General features: G+C 46.6%; 1 protein-coding gene across 1 annotated transcript in view; it reads left to right on the forward strand.

The window, feature by feature from the left end:
• The window catches only part of MACF1 (microtubule actin crosslinking factor 1), a 248,817-nt gene that overhangs the window by 204,963 nt on the left and 21,869 nt on the right, over positions 1 to 21,985 (forward strand). The window contains exons 56-74 of the mRNA XM_058195880.1: positions 4,256 to 4,415; positions 6,189 to 6,515; positions 7,625 to 7,709; positions 7,979 to 8,220; positions 8,484 to 8,690; positions 9,718 to 9,837; positions 10,206 to 10,313; positions 10,427 to 10,645; positions 11,359 to 11,562; positions 13,786 to 14,017; positions 14,174 to 14,400; positions 14,931 to 15,053; positions 15,351 to 15,452; positions 16,219 to 16,320; positions 16,414 to 16,587; positions 17,230 to 17,385; positions 18,012 to 18,209; positions 20,832 to 20,960; positions 21,761 to 21,934. Of these exons, the coding sequence (XP_058051863.1) occupies positions 4,256 to 4,415; positions 6,189 to 6,515; positions 7,625 to 7,709; positions 7,979 to 8,220; positions 8,484 to 8,690; positions 9,718 to 9,837; positions 10,206 to 10,313; positions 10,427 to 10,645; positions 11,359 to 11,562; positions 13,786 to 14,017; positions 14,174 to 14,400; positions 14,931 to 15,053; positions 15,351 to 15,452; positions 16,219 to 16,320; positions 16,414 to 16,587; positions 17,230 to 17,385; positions 18,012 to 18,209; positions 20,832 to 20,960; positions 21,761 to 21,934 (3,289 nt within the window). The remainder of the gene's footprint in view (positions 1 to 4,255; positions 4,416 to 6,188; positions 6,516 to 7,624; positions 7,710 to 7,978; positions 8,221 to 8,483; positions 8,691 to 9,717; positions 9,838 to 10,205; positions 10,314 to 10,426; positions 10,646 to 11,358; positions 11,563 to 13,785; positions 14,018 to 14,173; positions 14,401 to 14,930; positions 15,054 to 15,350; positions 15,453 to 16,218; positions 16,321 to 16,413; positions 16,588 to 17,229; positions 17,386 to 18,011; positions 18,210 to 20,831; positions 20,961 to 21,760; positions 21,935 to 21,985) is intronic.

The following is a 21,985-nucleotide window of genomic DNA, read 5'->3' on the forward strand; positions in this document are numbered from 1 at the left end:
ATCCGTCTATCTAGACCCGTTCCAGTCCGGCTTCCGACCCGGATACAGCACGGAGACAGCTTTGGTCGCATTGGTGGATGATCTCTGGAGGGCCAGGGACAGGGGTTATTCCTCTGCCCTGGTCCTATTAGACCTCTCAGCGGCTTTTGATACCATCGACCATGGTATCTTGCTGCGCCGGTTGGGGGGATTGGGAGTGGGAGGCACCGTGTATCGGTGGTTCTCCTCCTATCTCTCTGACCGGTCGCAGACGGTGTTGACAGGGGGGCAGAGGTCGACCGCGAGGTGCCTCACTTGTGGGGTGCCGCAGGAGTCGATTCTCTCGCCCCTTCTGTTCAACATCTATATGAAGCCGTTGGGTGAGATCATCAGTGGCTTCGGGGTGAGATACCAGCAGTACGCTGATGACACCCAGCTGTACTTTTCCACCCCGGGCCACCCCAATGAAGTTGTTGAAGTGCTGTCCCGGTGTTTGGAAGCCGTACGGGTCTGGATGGGGAGAAACAGGCTCAAGCTTAATCCCTCCAAGACGGAGTGGCTGTGGATGCCGGCATCCTGATTCAGTCAGCTGCAGCTGCAGCTGACTGTTGGAGGCGAGTTACTGGCCCCAAAGGATAGGGTGCGCAACTTAGGTGTCCTCCTGGATGAACGGCTGTCGTTTGAAGATCATTTGACGGCCGCCCCCAGGAGGGCCTTCCACCAGGTTCGCCTGGTTCGGCAGTTGCGCCCCTTCCTTGATCGGGATGCCTTGTGCACAGTCACTCACGCGCTCGTTACCTCTCGCTGGATTATTGTAATGCTCTCTACATGGGCTCCTTGAGGTGCACTCGGAGGCTTCAGTTAGTCCAGAATGCAGCTGCGCGGGTGATAGAGGGAGCTACTCATAGCTCCCACGTAACACCACTCCTGCGCAGACTGCACTGGCTACCTGTGGCCTTTCGAGTGCACTTTAAGGTTTTGGTTACGACCTTTAAAGCGCTCCATGGCTTAGGGCCTGGGTACTTACGGGACCGCCTGCTGTTACCTCATGCCTCCCACCGACCCGTACGCTCTCACAGAGAGGGACTTCTCAGGGTGCCGTCCGCCAAGCAATGCCGGCTGGCGGCCCCCAGGGGAAGGTCCTTCTCTGTGGGGGCTCCCACACTCTGGAACGAGCTTCCCCCGGGTTTACGCCAAATACCTGACCTTCGGACCTTCCGCCGCGAACTGAAGACACATCTTTTCATTCGCGCGGGGCTGGCTTAAATTTTATCGGTCTTTTAAATTTCTTAAATTTTTAATATCAATTTTAAATGGGATTTTAATTTTTATATATTTTAAAGTTTCGGGCTAATTATAATTAAGTTTTTTAATTTATATTTTAAATTGTACATTGTATTGTCTTTTTTACTTCTGCCTGTACACCGCCCTGAGTCCTTCGGGAGAAGGGCGGTATAAAAATCAAATAAAATAAATAAATAAATAAATAAAATAAAAACAGCACCACAAAAAACAGATTAGAAACACAAGTTAAAATAGGGAAGAAAATGGTAAGTGAACACCTGTCTACCCTAGACGAGTTCAAATCACCAGGACCGGATGGATTACACCCCAGGGTTCTGAAGGAACTGGCAGACGAAATCTCAGAACCACTGAACTATATCTTTCAAAGATCCTGGAGCACAGGGGAGCTGCCAGAGGACTGGAAAAGAGCTGATGTAGTTCCCATCTTCAAAAAAGGGAAAAAAACAGATCCAGGAAACTACAGACCTATCAGCCTGACCTCAATACCGGGGAAGATTCTGGAAAAGATAATCAAGCAACGAATCACCGAACACCTAGAAGCAAACAAAGTAATGACCAAAAACCAACATGGATTTGTCAAAAACAGATCATGCCAGACTAATCTTATTGCATTCTTTGACAAAGTGACAAAATTAGTAGACCAGAGGAATGCTGTCGATATAATTTACTTGGACTTCAATAAAGCATTTGATAAAGTAGATCATAACCTACTACTAGATAAAGTAGAAAAATGTGGGTTAGACAGCACCACCAATAGATGGATCCGTAACTGGCTGACCAACCGCACTCAACATGTAGTCCTCAACGGAACTACATCCACATGGAGGGAAGTATGCAGTGGAGTACCCCAAGGCTCTGTTTTAGGCCCAGTACTCTTCAACATCTTCATCAATGACTTGGACGAGGGGATAGATGGGGAACTCATCAAATTTGCAGATGACACCAAGCTGGCAGGAATAGCCAACACTCCAGAAGATAGGCTCAAGTTACAGAAAGATCTTGACAGACTTGAACATTGGGCGCTATCTAACAAAATGAAATTCAACAGCGAAAAAAGTAAGGTTCTACATTTAGGCAAAAAAAACAAAATGCACAGGTACCGTATATGTGGTACCTTGCTCAATAGTAGTACCTGTGAGAGGGATCTTGGAGTCCTAGTGGACAACCATTTAGATATGAGCCAGCAGTGTGCAGCTGCTGCTAAAAAAGCCAACACAGTTCTGGGCTGCATAAACAGAGGGATAGAATCAAGATCACGTGAAGTGTTAGTGCCACTTTATAATACCTTGGTAAGGCCACACTTGGAATATTGCATTCAGTTTTGGTCGCCACGATGTAAAAAAGATGCTGAGACTCTAGAAAGAGTGCAGAGAAGAGCAACAAAGATGATTAGGGGACTGGAGGATAAAACATATGAAGAACGATTGCAGGAACTGGGTATGTCTAGTTTAATAAAAAGGACTAGGGGAAACATGATAGCAGTGTTCCAATATCTCAGGGGCTGCCACAGAGAAGTGGGAGTTGGGCTGTTCTCCAAAGCACCTGAGGGTAGAACAAGAAGCAATGAGTGGAAACTGATCAAGGAAAGAAGCAACTTAGAACTAAGGAGAAATTTCCTGACAGAACAATTAATAAGTGGAACGACTTGCCTGCAGAAGTTGTGAATGCTCCAACACTGGAAATTTTTAAGAAAATGTTGGATAACCATCTGACTGAGATGATGTAGGGTTTCCTGCCTGGGCAGGGGGTTGGACTAGAAGGCCTCCAAGGTCCCTTCCAACTCCGTTGTTATTATTATTAATATCATGTTGGTCATTGGCATTTCCTTACTGAAGACCAGTGAAAAGTTTCATTCTATTTCTCTCTATTCTTCCTCTCTCTTCCTTAAGAATGTATTTGTGTTCTTACTCTTCAGCTTCTTCCATGGCTAATTTCTAAGAAAATGTCTGATGGTGCCTGATGCCTCTAATTAAAATTGGAGTCAAGCTACATGTTATACAGGAGAACTGGGACAGGATCAACTAAAACAGGCCAAGGATGGGAAAGGAGTCCAGGGAATCCAGGGGTCTCCAACCTTGGTCCCTTTAAGCAAAGCTGGCTGAGGGACTCTGGGAGCTGAAGTCCACAAGTCTTAAAGGGACCAAGGTTGGAGACCCCTGCTATAATCTACATTAGTACAGCCAGTTTTTCTAGGAGTTTGGGGATTTTACAGTTTCCATCTACTTCAGTGTTGAAAGAAATTGTGCCATCCATTTGCAGTATTCATGGCCACATGATTCAAGGACCACAAATGATAATTAAAGGACTTCATGCCTCTTCCAGTTTTGGGAACTGGAATTGGGAGTAGCCTGCAGTCTTTGCATTAATTTCTTGATCAAATTTGCTTCTCTAATGTTGATATTAGTTGCAATCTGCCTTTCCTTTTAAAGTGGCCTCATACATTTCTGTGAGTTCTGGAATGTGGGAATCCACATCTGTGAAACACATTGTGCACTTTCTCTGAGCAACCCGACAGTCACACCAACAGTCAAGTAGAGGTTTTGGCTGCTCCTCCTTCCTCCTAAAAATTCAAAAATTCCAACAACTTTGCTAGAGGAAGATTGCATTACTTCCAGCTGTTTATTTTCAGTGTATTTAAAATTATTTATTGTAATTTTCAATAAGGCTCACTGGAGAGGCTCACTCTTTTAAAAATAATTCAGTATTTGACCATAGTGAGAGGGAAAAATAGAGCAGCGAGATGTTCTGTCTTTCCCACAATTTAATCTGTTCCCTAGGTTCAAGTGTTGTGCTACACCAGAATACATCATGGCTTAATGTGCTTTCCTGGCCAGATTAGGGAGCTCTAATGGGGCATAACAGAATCCATGGAACAGCTGTAAATTGTTCACGGCTCTCAAATAGCCTCACCAGGAATCTTCTGTTGTCTCACAGACATTGATTTCTGCATGGTTTTCTTTCCTTTCCACAGGCAGAGTCAGCTGGAGGAGATCCTGGTTTTGGCCAGGCAGTTCCACGAGACATCAGAGCCCATCTCTGAGTGGTTGTCGGTGACTGAAAAGAAACTGGCCAATTCCGAGCCCATTGGGACTCAGACAGCCAAAATCCAGCAGCAGATTTCACGGCACAAGGTGGGCAAGTGGTTGCCAAGCAGTTCAGAAAGGGGTAGGAGGGCATCAGGCACAGATTCTCTTGCTGTGAAGGGAGATTTCGGAGGGAGACTCGGGGGGGGGGGTTAGAATAAAAGATGCAGTGGTTAAAGGCAAAATGTCAAGGTTGGCCTTCAGTCCTTGGAGGCTCATTTATTTATTCATTAATTTTTTATGCTGCCGGTCTCCCCTCTAAAGTGACTCTGGGCGGCTCAGGCCCTAACAGGATCCAGTGGAGAATCTCGTGACCTAACAACATGAGGTGGACCATCTTAGTATTCTGGATGTCTGCTCAGAAAACATCAAAGGTTCCAGGGTAGCTTTTCTTCAAGCGTGTCCTGTAGAATCTGGATGTTCCATGGGCATTCATAGAAATAATATAGTCATGTTACCAGCTCTTCTCTCCTTCCATCATGTAATCTGAGCAAGATTTCAAATCAATCCATTTCTCTCAACCGTGGTGGGGCTTCCCAGAGAAGTCACAGCATCTTCATTTGATCCATGCCACCTTTTCCACAGTGCCATTGAGCAGTGGTCATGGCTCCATTTGGTCAACGGATGCATGGTCAGGGAAGGGTCACTGAAGAGGGCAATCAAGCCCTTAGGAGAATCATGGGGGATCAACACAGTCATTCCCCTAGGTCAGGGGTCTGCAAACTTGGCTCTTTTAAGACTTGTGGACTTCAACTTCCAGAGTCCCTCAGCCAGAAAAGCTGAGGAACTCTGGGCGTTAAAGTCCACAAGTCTTAAAAGAGCCAAGTTTGCCAACCCTTGACCTAGGTGGGTGTTGCATTTTCAAGGGATGTGTGGCCCATTCACCATGCCCACCAACCCTACCGTAACCCAGGCCCCGTCTCTTCCTTGCACAACTGGGCCAGTCCCTCTGGGCAGTGGCTGGCCCAGCACATCTGTATCCAAGGGGCAGGATCTGGGCTTTGGCCAGCACTTTGCCTTGGCTGGCTCCATGATGACAAAGATCATGGAGTGTTGGAACTGCTGGCCCTGTTGCTCTGGGGAGGAGGGGTGTTCCTCTTGGCTTCAGCTGGAAGGAAAACCCTCAGGTGCCCACCACTCTCCCCTGCCAAGCCAGGCGTGTGTCCTCTGGCCATAGCCTCAGGAGCAGCGGGGGCAGGATTCAGCCGGTTCTATCTGGTTGGGGAGAACCGGTAGCGGCAGTTGCGGGAGGCTCTGCCCACCTGCCTGGATGTCATCACATCCCGTTTTTGGCGCTCTGCGTGTAAGTGGCCCGTGCCCTCACATTTGCGAACCCGTAGCAAAGGTAAGTGAAGACCACCACCCCTGCTCAGGAGCTCCACTTTTTTCTTCTTTCCTAAGAAACGGTTATAAATGTTTCCATAGATGCAGGCCTGTTATTTCTTAGCATTAAATACACACTGGGTTGTGATAGCTTATTCAACAAACCATGGCTCAAAATGCTGAATTGCTACCATTTGCAAAACAAGCTACTGTAGTAAATCATCACGTTTGGGCAGTTAAAACAAGTTCTATCTCAATACTTATACGGATACTGGAAAAAGAAAATCCATCTTTTTTTTTAATTTTTGTTGTTATAGTTCTTTGTTTGAAACTGTTATTTGATGATAGTTTTGCATTTACACAATTTTCAATCATATTCACCATTTAGTTGTATTTTAATTTTCCCACTTTGTGTTTTTCATTTTCAACCATACATTTCTGTTTGCTTGTTTTTTGTTTCCTCTTTTGTTCTTTCCCTTAAACCTCCTGGATTTCCAGGCACTAGAGGAGGAGATAGACAATCAGGCCACGGCGGTGACTCAGGTGGTCAGCATTGGCCATTCCCTGGCCTTGCTAAGCTGCCGTGCTGAGCAGGCCTCCCTGGCCGAGAAGCTCGACCTGCTTGAGTCCCGGTACGCTGAGGTTTCTGACCGATGCGTCCGGAAGGCTGCCCTCCTCGATCAGGCTTTGTCCAACGCCCGGCTCTTTGGGGAGGACGAAGTGGAGGTGCTCAACTGGTTGGCTGAGGTTGAGGACAAGCTCAGCCTGGTGTCGGTCAAGGATTACAGACGAGAGGTCCTGCAGCAGCAACATTCTGGCCAGCTGGTATTAATCCATTTTTTCCCATCTTTCATGATTGTGTTTATTTTGCTTCCCTGTTCCTGTTGATTTGAACCATTTCATTGTGATCTTCACCAACTCAAAATTAGGGATGGAAGGAGGGAGTCCCTGAGGGCACAGGTTTCAGGGTGGGCCCATTTACTCCCGCAGGTACAGTCTTCTTGCAAAGGAGGGGCACAATTCGGTGCATCAGCAGGTGTGTTGCATGGACGGTTTGGTTCAGGCATCTCCATGTAAGCAGCAGTATTATTTTTCTCCCCATGGAGAATTTTTAACCTGACCCTTCTGAAGTTCCTTCCTCTCTTGCTGAAGGACAGATTTGGACCTATTGCAGCTCTCATCCTTTGCAGCCGTTTGTTTCTGCAGAGAAGTAAAAGAGAGGTCTGCAGTGGGAGGGGGGACATCTGGCCCCAGTGATTGTTGCCTTGAGGGAGGACCAGAAAAGAAGCTGGAAGATATGACAGTCCATGGGGAACAACCTTCTGTACATTACAGGAGTAAGGTGTATTTTGAGAATAGGTGGCCTCTGGTGAATTCAGCTGGATTTGTTACCTGGAACAATAGTAAGCCAAGGAGTGATTCTGTTAGCAGGGTGGATAGTGGAAGGACCCAACAGGCTTTCCTTCTGAAGCTCTGGCCTTCATTTCAGATTGACAAGATGGTTGGAGCTTTGGGGTCAACAAGAGGTCCAGGTGTTCCCTTCCGCCCTACGCAAGCCTTTTCTCTGAAGACTCCCCTGTTTGGCATAGGAGGCGGGCATCTTCCACGGCTGCCTGTTCAAGGCACCTGTTTTACCCTGGCTGCACCTGCTGCTCCCTCACACACGCACACACACACACACACACACACACACGCACACACCCATTTAGACACTAGCCTCTTGGGCAGGCTTCATCTACTAGCAATGTGTGCTGATTCAATTTGTTTGCTGTGATGGGAGTTGTTTTGCTTTATTTATGTACTAAAGGAACAGTCTGTAAAGATAACAGAACAAGGATAGGAAGCATTTAAAAAATCCCAAATCACATGCACAAAACCCTAAGATCTTTTCCAGGGACGTTTCTGAACGTGGGTTTTTCCCCTCTCCCACCTAGGCTTTGAATGATGAGATTGTGAACCGCAAGAAGCACGTTGACCAGGCCATCAAGAACGGGCAGGCCCTCCTGAAACAAACCACAGGTAGGAGAGGAAAAGATGCTAGGCAATGGCTGCACCTGCCTGCGCCAGTCCACACCTGCACCCACACACTCTTTTGCCCAGAGATTCCACAACTGGTACTGTGTAGGACACGTGTGCCTGTTGAGAACTCTGCAAAATACAGAAACCAAGTCCAAAATTTTGTATGGGTGGGATGGTCAATGAGTCAGGCCAGCTTGAGGACACCCTCCTATACCCTGGGTCCACATTAGATGACTTCTTCAAGCCAAACACTTGGTGATCTTCTGCAGGGGAAGAGGTGCTGCTCATCCAAGAGAAACTGGATGGCATCAAGACCCGCTACTCGGATATCACCGCTGCCAGCTCAAAGGCTCTCCGCACGCTGGAGCAAGCACGGCAGCTGGCCACCAAGTTCCAGTCAACACACGAAGAGCTGACGAGCTGGATGGGTCAGGTGGAAGAGGAGCTGACGTCTGGGGGAGGACACTCCCCCACTGGCGAGCAGATCCCTCAATTCCAGCAGAGGCAGAAGGTAAGGGGCTTTCCAGGGAAGCCAGGTTCCAGGCCTGATCAGAGAAGGCCCTCTTCTTCCTACCTCTGCTTCTCAATGAGAAGCTTCCCTTGTTCTCGGCAGGCAGAGTGGTCACCACATGGCCTCTCTCCTTGCAAAGGGGGAAAGCAGAGCTCTCTCCTTGCGTTGGAAAGAACGCTGAGGCAGCATTTGGTCACTTGACAAAGCCAAGCCTGGCCCAGCTGGATGGCACAGTCACAGAACGTGGCCTTCTCTCCCCCTAGGAACTAAAGAAGGAGGTGATGGAACATCAGATTATCCTGGACACAGTGAACGAAGTCAGCCATGCCCTCCTTGAACTGGTTCCTTGGAGAGCCCGTGAAGGACTAGATAAGCTGGTCTCAGACAGCAACGAGCGGTATAAAGCAACCAGTGACACCATCAACCAGCGGGTGGCAGAGATAGATGCTGCCATCCAAAGGTCTCAGCAGGTAGGCTGGCACTTCCTTGTAAACCATTGCCGATGCAGACCCAGCTCTCGGGGTGATTTGCCCAAGCATGAGATTCGTGCAGGTTGTTTTGCCCCACCACCAAAGCCGGTCCTTAGAAATCCTTCATTAATGCACAATCCTAGCACCAAGGACTAAAAGACATTTTTCACATGTTTCCTGGGTACAAATGCAGTGCTTTTCTGGTTTCTTGCACTTGGCAGGGGATCTCTTAGGGCAGGGGCATTCGTTGAGAGCTATGCAGTGTGTTGAGGACCTTGTTCCACACCTGAGCAGGATTTGTCCTTTGAGGGAGGTTTTTGTGGGTTGAGGGATAAAATGCATGGAGCAAAAGAGTTTGAACATTTGGGTCTCACACATTCTGGGGACAGCAGAACAACTGCTGGGGACAGACAAGCAGCTTCCAGTCTCTTCCAAAATAAAAGTTGGGTTTCTTGTGGACAGATCATTCTGCAATTATGTGACTGGGGCTCCCTGCTTTTTCCACCTTTTTCCACCATAAAATTTGCCCCTTGCATGCAGCACCAGGCTGGAATTCACTTGCTCTTCTGCAGCACTGCCATTACTAGCCCTCTGTGCTCCAGATGTCTGGCCCAGAATATTTAAGAGGTCCCAGGTGGGGAGAGGTAAACTCCCTGTACCTGTCAGCGGTTCCTTAGCAACTCCATGCCCTTTCCTGAGTTTGTAAGAAGCCAGGCATTTCCATGCAATGCATGTTGGCCTTCAGGAAGCATTAAGGAGGTGGGGAAGGGCCAGTCACCATTGCTGCCACCTGAACTCAAAGAGGTATTTTCCTGAGGCTTCTGGGGAGGCCTCCAGAGAGGTCTTACTCCTTTAAGGAAAGGCTGGCAGGTAAAAGGAGGGCACAGCACTCAATCTGAAGCACCTTTGCTTTCCCCAGGCTAGATCCTGTGTACTTTGTGTATGCAGCTTTGTTGATGCTGCACCATTGCTGCCTTTTGCCAGCTAGTTTCCCCAGCTAACTTGGCTGTGCTCTTTTGTGTGACAGTACGAGCAGGCAGCCGACGCAGAACTCGCCTGGGTTGCTGAGACCAGACGGAAGCTGTTGGCACTTGGTCCAGTTAGGCTGGAGCAGGACCAGACCACAGCCCAGCTGCAGGTGCAGAAGGTACACAACGGGGCAAAGGTGGCAACGATCTTGGAGTAGCCAGATTGGAAGATGGAGCAGAGTTAGGCTGGCTGGCTGGGCAAAGGGAGCTAGAGGCCTAGTTAAATTCAGGGGTGATTGGAGGAGATGGTCTGGATGAAGGGACGGCAGAGCTGGATGTTTCCCAGATAGCGAAGAAGAATGGTTGGGATTTACAACCCTTGAGAGATGCATTGGGCCCCGTTGTGTGGAAAATAACAACAGTAATGGAGAGGGTGTCTTCAGCTAATCAGGAGCACCCAGGAAGCAGTGCAGACAGAATGAATATGCAGGGTGGAGGGCTTGTGTTTTCTGGTTCAGCTCTGTTACCATCTTCTTCTTTCACGTAGGCCTTCTCCATCGACATTATTCGTCACAAAGATTCTGTGGATGAACTGCTCAGCCAGCGAACGGATATTTTGGGAACTTGTGGAGAGGAGCAGAAAGTCATGCTGCAGGTAGACCTCAGGGCCTAGGAAACGGTGAGGGAGGTTCCTAGGGTAGTTTGGAAATCCAGGCTTTGGAGGATGGAGCCTCTTGGCCTGCCCCAAACTCTGCCCTTGTTCCACAGGAGAAGACTGAGTCTCTTCTGAAGCAGTACGATGAGACCAGCCACCTCCACTCTGAGCGATACGCTCGCCTGGAACGGGCCCAGGTCCTGGTCAACCAATTCTGGGAGACCTACGAAGAGTTGAATCCTTGGCTTGAGGAGACCCAAGTGCTGATTGGGCAGCTGCCCCCTCCAGCAATTGACCACGAGCATCTCAAGCAGCAGCAGGAAGATATGAGGGTAAGTGGGCATAAGGGGGTGTGTGTCTGCATGCAATTGGGAAATGCTGAGTTGTCTGCCCGGCTTAGTAAGGGACCCCTAAGTTACATTGCTTTGAGTGGGACAAGCAGCTGCTGCTCCTGGCCTTTGAGCGGTTTTGCTGGGTTTGAAGTGACACCAGGATTTACCGAAAAAAGGGCAGGTGACAAGTCAACCTGTGTGGTGATTGAAAGCCTGGAGAAACAAGAGGTTACCTGGCCAAATAGTGCCAGATGCATGGGAGAGAGGGGAGGAAGGCACTCCTGGCTGATCTCAGCCTTGCTAAAAAGACAGATTTGTGGGCTCACTGGCTGGGCCTGCTATAGGGTAGCAGCCTAGGGCTTCAGATCAGCTGGGTCTACATCATGGTCTACACTGATATCACTGCCTGAGCCAAACCCTGGCAGATTCAGCTAACTGAGACTAAAACAAAGAATGATGTTGTGCTTAAAGAGAGAGAGAATGTGGAGGTCCAATGTTCTTGCCTGGTGTTCACAATAAACCCGTATGCTGGGTTTTCCATTCTTGACTGAGGTTGCTACAGTTTTTGAAACTCAAAGCAAGTAATTGACTATATAAAGCAATGCTTTATTTTCTAGATATTTTGGGCTTTAAGTGCTGCTACTTTTTTTTCTCTCTCGTGCTCTTGGGGTCATTGCTTGATTTTTCTATACTTGATATTTTTTTCTTTATAGCAACTGAGGGAATCAATTGCTGAACACAAGCCCCACATTGACAAGCTGCTGAAAATTGGCCCCCAACTGAGGGAGCTGAATCCCGAGGAAGGGGCGATGGTGCAGGGGAAGTACTTCGCTGCAGAAGCCACCTACTCCCGCATCAAGGAAGAGGTCCGCCAGCGGGCTCAGGCCCTCGATGAGGCCATCTCCCAATCAACGCAGGTTTGGGAACATATCACTGGCTTTGGAGAGGGGCAGGATCTGCTGGGAACATGAGAGCTCCAGAAGAGGAGAGGTAGAATCAAGGGGGCCTCTTTGGGGGAGCCTGCACCCTTCGCAATAGGGCTACACTTGCTGAAGATGCTGCTTGCTGTCAGATGAAGTGGTGGGGGGCTGGGTCTTGGCCTCAGGTGGATGGGCCAGGGGCAGCACCCCCCACCTTCTGCTGCCAGAACAGGTGCCATGGGCTGGGAGGACCATTTTGTCACCCTCTGCCGGGCAGCACTTGCAGCCAAACCGCCGACCGTGCCCGGCAACATCAGTGCTTTGGGAGGCAAATGGCCAGAGAAGGGAGACGGACCAGAAGGAGGCCAGGGAAGCCGCAGGCAATCTGGTTCTAGCAAGAATCTCCCTGCTCCAGAAGCACATCTGGCTTCCTCCTTGGGAGTAGGAGCAGCTGGGTGTGGAAGAGCATTTGGCCCCCTGAGCCTTCTTAGGGGGCTACAAAAACTCTATGGAATTAGAGGGCTGGAAGGGACCTTCGCAGAGGTTTTGGTGGAGGCAAATGGAAGTTCTGAATAGAAACGGAGATGGGGTCGGCATAGGTTTTTTTGTCAGATTTATTTAATATCTTTTTTGGCACCTCAGTGTTTTGGATATATGCAAGGAATCACATTTGTTGTCCCTTCATGTCAACTTGTTTTGTTGGTTGATAATACTGTTATGTTGGATTTTGTTCTGTGTCACATCTTTAAAAGTCGTTCTAGGATATGTATTTTTATATTATTTTAGTCATTTCTGCTCCCTTTAGTTTACCCTCACATTAATGCTCAGTTTTTCCTCCTCCACCCCGTCTCATCACCCTCCCACTGTGGAATGTCTCCCCTGTTGTCTGTTTCGGTGCCCATTTACCGCCTTCCCTGCGTGCTCGTCACCATTCATTGTTGTGTTGACTCCACCATGACAGATTGCAGAGGTAAGGATCCCCTCATCACATGATAACTTCCTGCCCTCTGAATTAGCCAAAGGAATGTTCATTAGAAGACGTTCCTGTTTTCCTCCTGGAACGTCCTCATTTAGAATTCCATCCCACCCGGTTGAGGGCAGCAGAAATCCTCTCGCATCCAGGAGTTGTGAACCTTCCGGGGTGAATGCTGAGCTAGAAGTCTGAAAAACTCCCCAGTTGCCTAATTAGCAGTGTCTTCTTCTGCTGCTGCCCCTACTTTGGAGAGAACAGAATGGCCTTACTGTCTTTGTCACGCACACACACACACACACCTCAAAGAGACAGTGAGTGTGAGTCCTGGAGAAAGCAAAGGTGGCAGGGAACAAAATGCTCGCATATGTCACTGGCGCTTCTGGTGAAACCAAGGCTTTCTTCCTCTGCCTTGAGCCCTTCCCCCCCCCCCCCACTGAGAGCTCCCTAGAGAATCCAGAGCATGTCCTCTCTCCCATTTCTCCCCCAGCCCCCATTGCCATAATTCTACCCAGCAACAGATTTGGCTTAACAGGTTACTGTGAGCAGTTCTTGGGTGGAAAGGAAGGTCCAAGTATTTGGTTCCCCTCAGATAGTACATCTCATTTTGGCTTCCAGACCCCCATAGCTGTTCCCTGTTCTAGGGTGGGTGGCCTTGGAATTCAGGCAGGTGGCAGGAACAATTCGTAATGTGGCTTCAGAAGGGCAGATCCCCCTTCAGACATGTGCTTGAATGCCAGTTGATGCTCCTCACCCCTCAGGAAAGGGGTTTTATTATGAAAAGGCCCAAGCAAAGGCACACACTTCACCTCCAAAGGTTAAAGATTTGGAAATCAGTGGTCTATGTCTTGGCTGGGCTTTAGTTCTCATTTTAATTTCCTAACTTGAATCCATAATACATTTGGGCCCTCAAGAGTAGGACGGCGGTTTTACCTGCCCCTTCACAAATTCCTAGCAGATCATCAAGTGTGAGTGTGTGTGTGTAACAGAGAGAGTGGACCATAACTTGGCATAACTAATGCCATGAAATCTTTGACTTCAGGATTTACTCTTAGTCACACAACCAATTTTGCAAAAAGTTGATGTCTTGGAATTAATCATTTCTCCAAAACATCTGACATTCCAAAAGAATTTGCAAAGTTTGCATATAGAGAAGAGCATGTTGACTAAGAAGAATCAGTCAAAGCAGCAAAGATGTAAATGTGCCTTTCGCACATTGGACCCTCACTATGGTCATTCCTTCCCTTCAGTTCCATGACAAGATAGAGCCGATGCTGGAGACGCTAGAGAACCTGTCCTCCCGCCTGCGCATGCCTCCCTTGATCCCAGCCGAGGTGGAAAAGATCCGCGAGTGCATTGGTGACAATAAAAATGCCACCCTGGAACTGGAGAAGCTTCAGCCATCCTTCGAAGGACTGAAGCGCCGGGGAGAGGAGCTGATCGGACGATCCCAAGGGGCAGACAGGGACCTGGCAGCCAAAAGTAAGGCACTAGAACTGCTTGAAACCCAGGACGTGCACATGGTCTCTTCTTTGGTGTGGCCTGAGATGCAGAGAGCCACATGTTTCCTAGCACAGAATGTGGGATTTTTTTTCCTGTGAGTTTGTGGGGGGTTTAATCCTCCTTGTTCTGTTTCAGACATCCAGGATAAATTAGATCAGATGGTATTTTTCTGGGAAGACATCAGAGCTCGGGCTGAGGAACGTGAGATCAAGTTTCTTGATGTCTTGGAGCTGGCGGAAAAGTTCTGGTATGACATGGCTGCCCTCCTAACCACCATCCGGGATACCCAAGACATTGTCCATGACCTAGAAAGTCCTGGGATTGATCCATCGATCATCAAGCAGCAGATTGAAGCAGCTGAGGTAGGAAGACAGAAACATTTTGTCCTTTCCCACAAATTGTGCATAACTTCAATCCTTCAAGTGAGCTGTGATGGCCAGGAAGGAAAATTTAGGCTTTGCAGAAGATTTAGGAAGGGATGCCTCTTCACTTTAGTTTCCTATTCAGAGCAATCACTGGAACAGTATTTGGTGGGTTCTGTTGGAAAGAAAGACATTGTTCTGGTTAGTTTCCTGCTCGAATAGGCTGTGACCTCTTTTCTAAGAATAAACTTTAGAATGTTTTTTCTATATACTAGGTTAAAATAATGACCCACGGAGTAAAAATGACTTGGTGAAAAACCTGAAAATATCCCATTCTTTGATATACTTACACATTTGTATGCTACCTTGTATTTTTTTGTTCTGTAGCAAAGGTATATATTACTCTACAAGCATCACACTACAGAATACACTCTGATTGCAGACACAATTTCAGAAACACAGTTGCTGTTATGTGTGAGTTGCTCTGGTAGGCAAATTGTGCTCACCTGTTTCTTGATCGTCTCCTGTAGACCATCAAGGAAGAGACAGACAGTTTGCATGAAGAACTGGAATTCATCCGAATTCTTGGGGCCGATCTGATTTTCGCCTGTGGGGAGACGGAGAAACCAGAAGTTAAGAAAAGCATTGATGAGGTAAGTAATAGTCATTTCAGATTTGGACTGAAGCTCTTTGATGGGACGTTGGGAGGAGGGACAGGGAGGCCAAATGGACGTCTGCGTAGGACTCTTTCCAATCTGCTTGGCAAGAAATTCATGCCACTGGCTGCCCAGCCAGGTGAAAGGGCGTGGCAGATAGAGGGCCAGAGATGCTCCCTGCCCCCCTCCGCTGACCTGGGCACCTCTGCCAAATGCCCTTCTGCCACAGTGCCGTTACCAGGGCCCACCCTAGGAAATTGTGTCAGAGCTGTGCATTTCTTCCTGTCGTTGCAGATGAACAATGCCTGGGAACATCTGAACAGAACCTGGAAGGAGAGACTGGAGAAGCTGGAGGAGGCCATGCAGAATGCAGTGCAGTATCAGGATAATCTGCAGGTGAGGCCAGAGAGCCTGAGACGGGCAGGGGGAGGGCATCTTTCTGGACAGGAGGGCTGCCCAGAAAGCTCTCCCTTTGGACCTCTTGGCCTTAAGAGGTTTCCTGGCAATGTCACTGGAGGGGGGAGGGAGAATTTGGAGTTCTAAGGTAGGAAACGGATGCAGAGACCTAGATTACTGAAGCCCAGACCTCCTAGGTCATTCTCGCACCAAGAACCAGGCCAGTGAAATGGAGCGATGGCTGCTGGATTTGAGTGAGGCAATTTATGCCCATTTTCTGGGCTTCGAGGGGCTCAAGGGTGTTATGAAGGTCCTTAGCACACTCATTTTAGTTTAATGTGCCAGGAGGAGCTCAACAATTCTGCAGTTGAAATCCAGCCATTTTGCTGCTGAGTTTCAGGAGCATGAGTTTTGACTGGGATGGTGGAGGATGAGTAAATTTCATGGACTGAAGATTGCCCATCCCTTTCCACCTAATGGGAAACCAAAGGATGGGGGGCGGGCAGAGGTGAACTTCCTCTCTGGCATTGAGTGCAGCCTGTAATGGTCTTGTGCTGTGCTGAAGGACTGATGTCCTGGCAAGAAGTGGCGTCATTAGACTGGAAGGAGGCAGAGTCTGGAAAAGGTGGGAACGCTGGGAGCCAATTAATCATTGGGGCCTCTGTCCAGAGTCCCAGGAGGGGTGGATCTCAGGGCAGGGTAGACCGTTTGGCAGGATGGAGGTTAACTCTGTTCTCCTTTATTTGTGTCCATGTTCTACTTTCAGGCTATGTTTGACTGGCTAGATAACACAGTGATTAAACTATGCAACATGTCCCCGGTGGGCACAGACCTCAACACTGTCAAAGAGCAACTGAATGAGATGAAGGTGTGTGCCAAGCAAGACATTTCTCCAAATCTGGAGGCATCTGTGGTGATAGTAGTAGCATAGAACAACATCCTCATTTTGTACTCTCTGCAGGAGTTCAAAACAGAAGTATACCAGCAGCAAATAGAAATGGAGAAGCTGAATCACCAGGGAGAACTTTTGCTCAAAAAAGCCACAGATGAGACAGACCGAGACATCATCAGAGAGCCACTAACAGAGCTGAAGCATCTTTGGGAGAATCTGAGTGAAAAAATAGCTTATCGACAGGTATGGCAAAGCTCCAAGCACTGAGTTGGTTGGTTGGTTGGTTGGTTGGTTGGTTGGACGGATCATTTCTGAGTTAAGGTGATAGCTCCCACCTTTTCCTTAAGAAAGAGCTCCTCCCAGGTGGTCCTAATCCTCACCTGACTGCATCTGAAGAGGGTTTGGCTGGTGTGCAGCTGATGGAAATTACCAAGAAGTCCTTCTGTCTGGAGCAATTTTTTTCAACCTTGGCCACTTTTAGATATGTGGACTTCAATTCCCACAATAGCCAAGCCGGCAGAATTCTGGGAGCTGAAATCCGCACATCTTAACGGTACTAAAGCAGAGAGACACTGGTCTGGAGACTGCATGAAATATTTTAAAAATATTTAAAAATATTTATAGTTTTCTTTCCCTTTCTGAGCAGTAACATTGTTTTTTATCATTAGTAGCCAGGTTTTGGCTTTTCTTCTATTTGATTTTTCAGCCCGACTTTTGCATTTTTGTGTGTGCTACTCTTAACTTTACAAATTTGTTACTTTTGTAGTTGTATTGTTAAAAAAATCATAGTGAGCCTTCTCGAGTATCACTTGTAGAGTGGAAAGGGATGATAAAATGCACTTAAACAAGCCTTTTTCTCTTCTCTTCCCCCTCTCCATTAAACAGCACAAGCTGGAAGGATCTCTCTTGGCCCTTGGGCAGTTCCAGCATGCCCTGGCTGAGCTAATGGCATGGCTGACCCACACTGAAGAGCTGCTGGATTCCCAGAGGCCCATCAACGGGGACCCCAAAGTCATTGAAGTGGAGTTGGCCAAGCACCATGTGAGTGCAAGGGATGTGTGTGTGCATGAAGTCCTCTGGCAGGGGTGCTGTCCCAGAAAAGAATCCTGCTTTGATTTACCATATTTTGCAGGGTCTTGAGGGCCAGATCCCTGCACTAGCTTGATGACAGAAGCCATTCAGCTCCTTTTGGTTTCTAGGGTTTCTCACCCCCACCCCCACCCAGCGTCTCTGTCTAAGCATCTTATCAACCTGCTGCTGGAAAGTAGTCAGGAAAGTAGTGAGGTTACGCATTTAGTGGTCAGGATCCTTTAGCTATGGGGTGATTAAATTGCCTGCAACCCTCAAACTGCACCCCCTCCACAGGAAATCCCACTTTCTGAGCCCATTGCAGATCAGTGGAGCCTTTTGGTAGGTGGGGAGGACTGATGGTCCACTGGGCACAAAAGAGCACAAACGGGCCACATTGGGCCTAGGAGAACTAATCACTCAGCTCCAGGTAGCATCTTCTCCTCTGCTTTTGGAGGCAAATTAAGGTGCAGGAAGGGGCCGCCTCAAAAGTGCTCCTTGATGTTTTCAGCTTGAGTTGTCTTCTGCAAAGGCAAAGCTTTACGCTGAGCTCTTTTTAATAAGGACCCCTATTTTCTCCACCCTCAACCCCATCCTAGGTACTGAAAAATGATGTGTTGGCCCACCAAGCCACAGTGGAGACAGTGAACAAGGCTGGCAATGAACTCCTGGAATCCAGTGCGAGGGACGATGCCAGCAGTCTCCGGAACCGCCTGGAGACCATGAACTCCTGCTGGGAGTCAGTCCTGCAGAAGACGGAAGTGCGGGAGCAGCAGCTGCAGGCAACACTTCAGCAGGTAGGCAGGGTGGGGCGGGTCTGCCAGCCTAGTGGAGACGATGCCGGAGAAGAGCCTTTGCCTGCTCTGACCCTCTTGTAAACAGCCCAGCCAAAGAATCTCTAAGACTGCCCACACCCACGCAGACGGGCATGGCACCAGAATCTAAACTGACGGCAAAGGGCACTCCTTACTAGCACTGATGATGTTACCTAGTTAGGTAATGAAATGTCGGCAAAAAGGTTCAGAGAGCACCAAGGACCCCTCTGACCCTCTTGCCCTACACTGGTCCTCGGTCAGAGAGTGACGTTCGTCTTGCGTTGCTGGCTGGGCCAAGCTGCCCAGGGGTTTAATGGTGTGATTTTCAGGGCCTTTCACAGGTAGGGTTTTCCAAAATATATTATTACATACCTTGCAGTTGTATACTTGCAGTTTGGATTTACTGGGAAATACGGCACTTGCTGATCTTGCACTTCAACCCATAAATGTCCCACCTTCTTTTTTTTTTATTTTTATTGAAAAAGTTTTAAAACAACAATTAAATTTTTCCCCCTCCCCCACCTTCCCCCCTCCCTCCAAAACCCCCTCCCCCCCCCGACTTCCTGGAGCAAACACAAGGTATAGTTCATTAAACAAACAGTCATACATTAAATTTTTAAAATCTAACACAATTATAATCCTTCTCTCCACATAACCTGACTTCTTCCATTAAAATCAAAACAAAATCCTTCATTCAAAGGCAATCCGAAATTTCTTAATCTGATATCTATTTTGAATATAATCAATCCAGTTCTTCCATTCATTTAAATATTTTTCTTGAGTACTGTCTTTCAAGAAGGCTGAAATTTTAGCCATCTCAGCCAAATTGGAAACTTTCAATATCCATTCTTCTATTGTGGGTAATTCTTTTTTCTTCCAATATTGTCCAATCAACAGTCTTGCTGCTGTTATTAAGTTCAAAATCAACTTAGTCTCAATCACTGTACAGTCCGTTGTTATTCCCAAAAGAAAAAATTGCGGTAGGAACTTTATCTTCTTCTTCAGAACATTCTGCATAATCCACCAGATTCTTATCCAGAAAGACTTAATTTTCTTACAAGTCCACCATACATGAAAATATGTAGCATCATCACAATTACATCTCCAACATTTCGCTTGCATATCTGGATACATACATGATAATTTCTTAGGATCTAAATGCCATCTATAAAACATCTTATAAAAATTTTCCCTTAAATTTTGCGCTATGAAATTTAATATTTCTAACCCAAATTTTTCCCATGTTTCCAACATTATTGGTTCTTGAATATTCTGTGCCCATTTTATCATACAATCCTTTATTAAATCTCTTTCAGAATCTATTTCTATCAACACAGTATACAATCTCTTTATATGCCCCTGGGTTTGATTTCTAATTTGTTTAACCAAATTTTCTTCATTTTGAATAATACCAATTTTCTGATCTTCTTTCCATCTAGCCTTTAACTGTCCATATTGAAACCAAGTATAATTCCTCCCTTCTTCTTTTAATGTATCCAAAGATTTTAATTGTAGATTTCCCCTCTCATTGTATAAAAGATCTTTATAAGTAATCATTTCTTGTTCCTGTTCTATATTTATATTCTCTACTGTGTGCCGAGGACTTGCCCATATGGGAATTTTATAATTTAACTTATAATAATATTTTTTCCAGACACGCAGAAGAGAAATTCTCAACACATGATTCTTAAAAGCTTTATCTACTTTCTTATCATACAATAAATATGCATGCCAACCATATAATAAATCATAACCTTCTATATTCAAAATCCTTTCCTCCGTCAAATTAAACCAATCACTTATTACCGAAAGAACAACTGCTTCATAATACAGTTTTAAATTAGGCATTTTTAACCCTCCTCTTTCCTGTATATCTTGCATTATTTTCATTTTAACTCTCGCTTTTTCCCCCTCCCATATAAATTTATTAATTCCAATCTGCCATTCTTCCAAATTTTTGTCTTTCTTAATTATTGGTATCATCTGAAACAAGAACAAAAATTTAGGCAAAACATTCATTTTTATAGCTGCTATTCTCCCCAACAAAGATAATTGTAATTTTTTCCAAGTATTCATTTCCTTCTGAATTTTTTTCCATAACACATCATAATTATTCTTATACAATTTTACATTTGATGAAGTAAGAAAGACTCCTAAATATTTAACTTTTTTTACAATTTCAAATCCTGTTATTTCCTCTAGTTTTTCTTTCTGGTTCTTAATTATATTTTTGGTTAACACTTTGGTTTTATTTTGATTCACTTTAAACCCTGAGACCCTTCCATATTGATTAATTACTTCCAACAAATATACACTCGAATTTATAGGCTGAGTCAACATAACAACCAAATCATCTGCAAATGCTCTAACTTTGTATTCATGTCTTCTAATTCTAATACCCTCTATCTCCCTTAACTCTCTTATCTTATCCAATAAAGGTTCCAAAGACAAAATAAACAATAAAGGTGATAAAGGACACCCCTGCCTTGTTCCTTTTGCAATTTTAAAACTATCTGTCAAACTACCATTAATTATTATCTGAGCTGTTTGCTCTCCATAAATTGCCCTAAGTATGTCCCACCTTCTTCTCTGTGTGTGTCACAGGCCCAGGGCTTCCATGGTGAAATTGAAGACTTCCTTTTGTGGCTCACCAGGATGGAAAGTCAGCTGTCAGCTTCCAAGCCAACGGGTGGGCTGCCAGAAACTGCTCGGGAACAACTGAACGTCCACATGGTGAGTCATGGCAGCTGAATGCTGACTCCTTCAGGGATGGGGGGATTTGGTCTGAGGAAGTATAAGTAAGTGCCTCTTGGAGAGTCGGTCTAAAAGACAAATAGAAACCTTTCAAGAACAATTGGGGGGGGGCTCAATTAGCTTCATTCTACCTTACATAGTTTAGTCACAAAGTCCTCATTAAAGATTTGTGGTTTAGCCAAGAATCCCCAAGTCTGGAGCACACAATCAAGTGTGAAAATAGTATGCATCCACTTTAGGACATCTAAACACAACAGGAAGCTAAACACATCAGGAGACCAGATGCTAAACCATACAATGAACGATTGAGGGAACTTGGTATGTTTAGTCTAGCAAAGAGAAGAACGAGAGGTGACACGATAGGAGGATTCCAGTATTTGAGGGGCTGTTATGAAGAAGAGGGGATCAATCTATTCTCCAAAGCACCAGAGGGCAGGACAAGAAACAGTGGATGGAAACTAATCAAGGAGAATTAAGGAGAAACTTCCTAGCAATGAGGACAATCAACCCGTAGAACAGCTTGTCTCCCAAAATTGTGGGTGCTCCATCACTGGAGGTTTTTAAGAAAATATTAGACCGCCATTTTTCTGGAATGGTATAGGCACTGCTGTTTGAGCAGGAGGGTTGGACTAGATGACCCCTAAGGTCCCTTTCAACTCTGTTGTTCTGTCATTATCCAAACGTTCCCTAAGCCAAAAAGTGGTGGCAAAGAAGACGTGGTGTATCTTGGGGAGAAAACCTGCAAAATGTCTCTTCTGAAATGCTCCTTTGTGTTTTAGGAACTCTATGCCCAGCTGAAGGCAAATGAGGAAATCTACAGCCAGCTCCTGGCGAAGGGGAGGCTGATGCTTCTGAGCCGGGATGATTCTGGATCGGGATCAAAGATGGAGCAAAGTGTGGCTCTCCTGGAGCAGAAATGGGTCCTGGTCAGCACAAAGATGGAAGAGCGGAAGGTAGTGAGCAGGGCTGATGGGGGCCTTGGTTGCACCACACACCTGCTTTCC

This window comes from Ahaetulla prasina, chromosome 10 (assembly GCF_028640845.1).
Source record: "Ahaetulla prasina isolate Xishuangbanna chromosome 10, ASM2864084v1, whole genome shotgun sequence".
In the NCBI taxonomy this organism is placed as follows: Eukaryota; Metazoa; Chordata; class Lepidosauria; order Squamata; family Colubridae; genus Ahaetulla; species Ahaetulla prasina.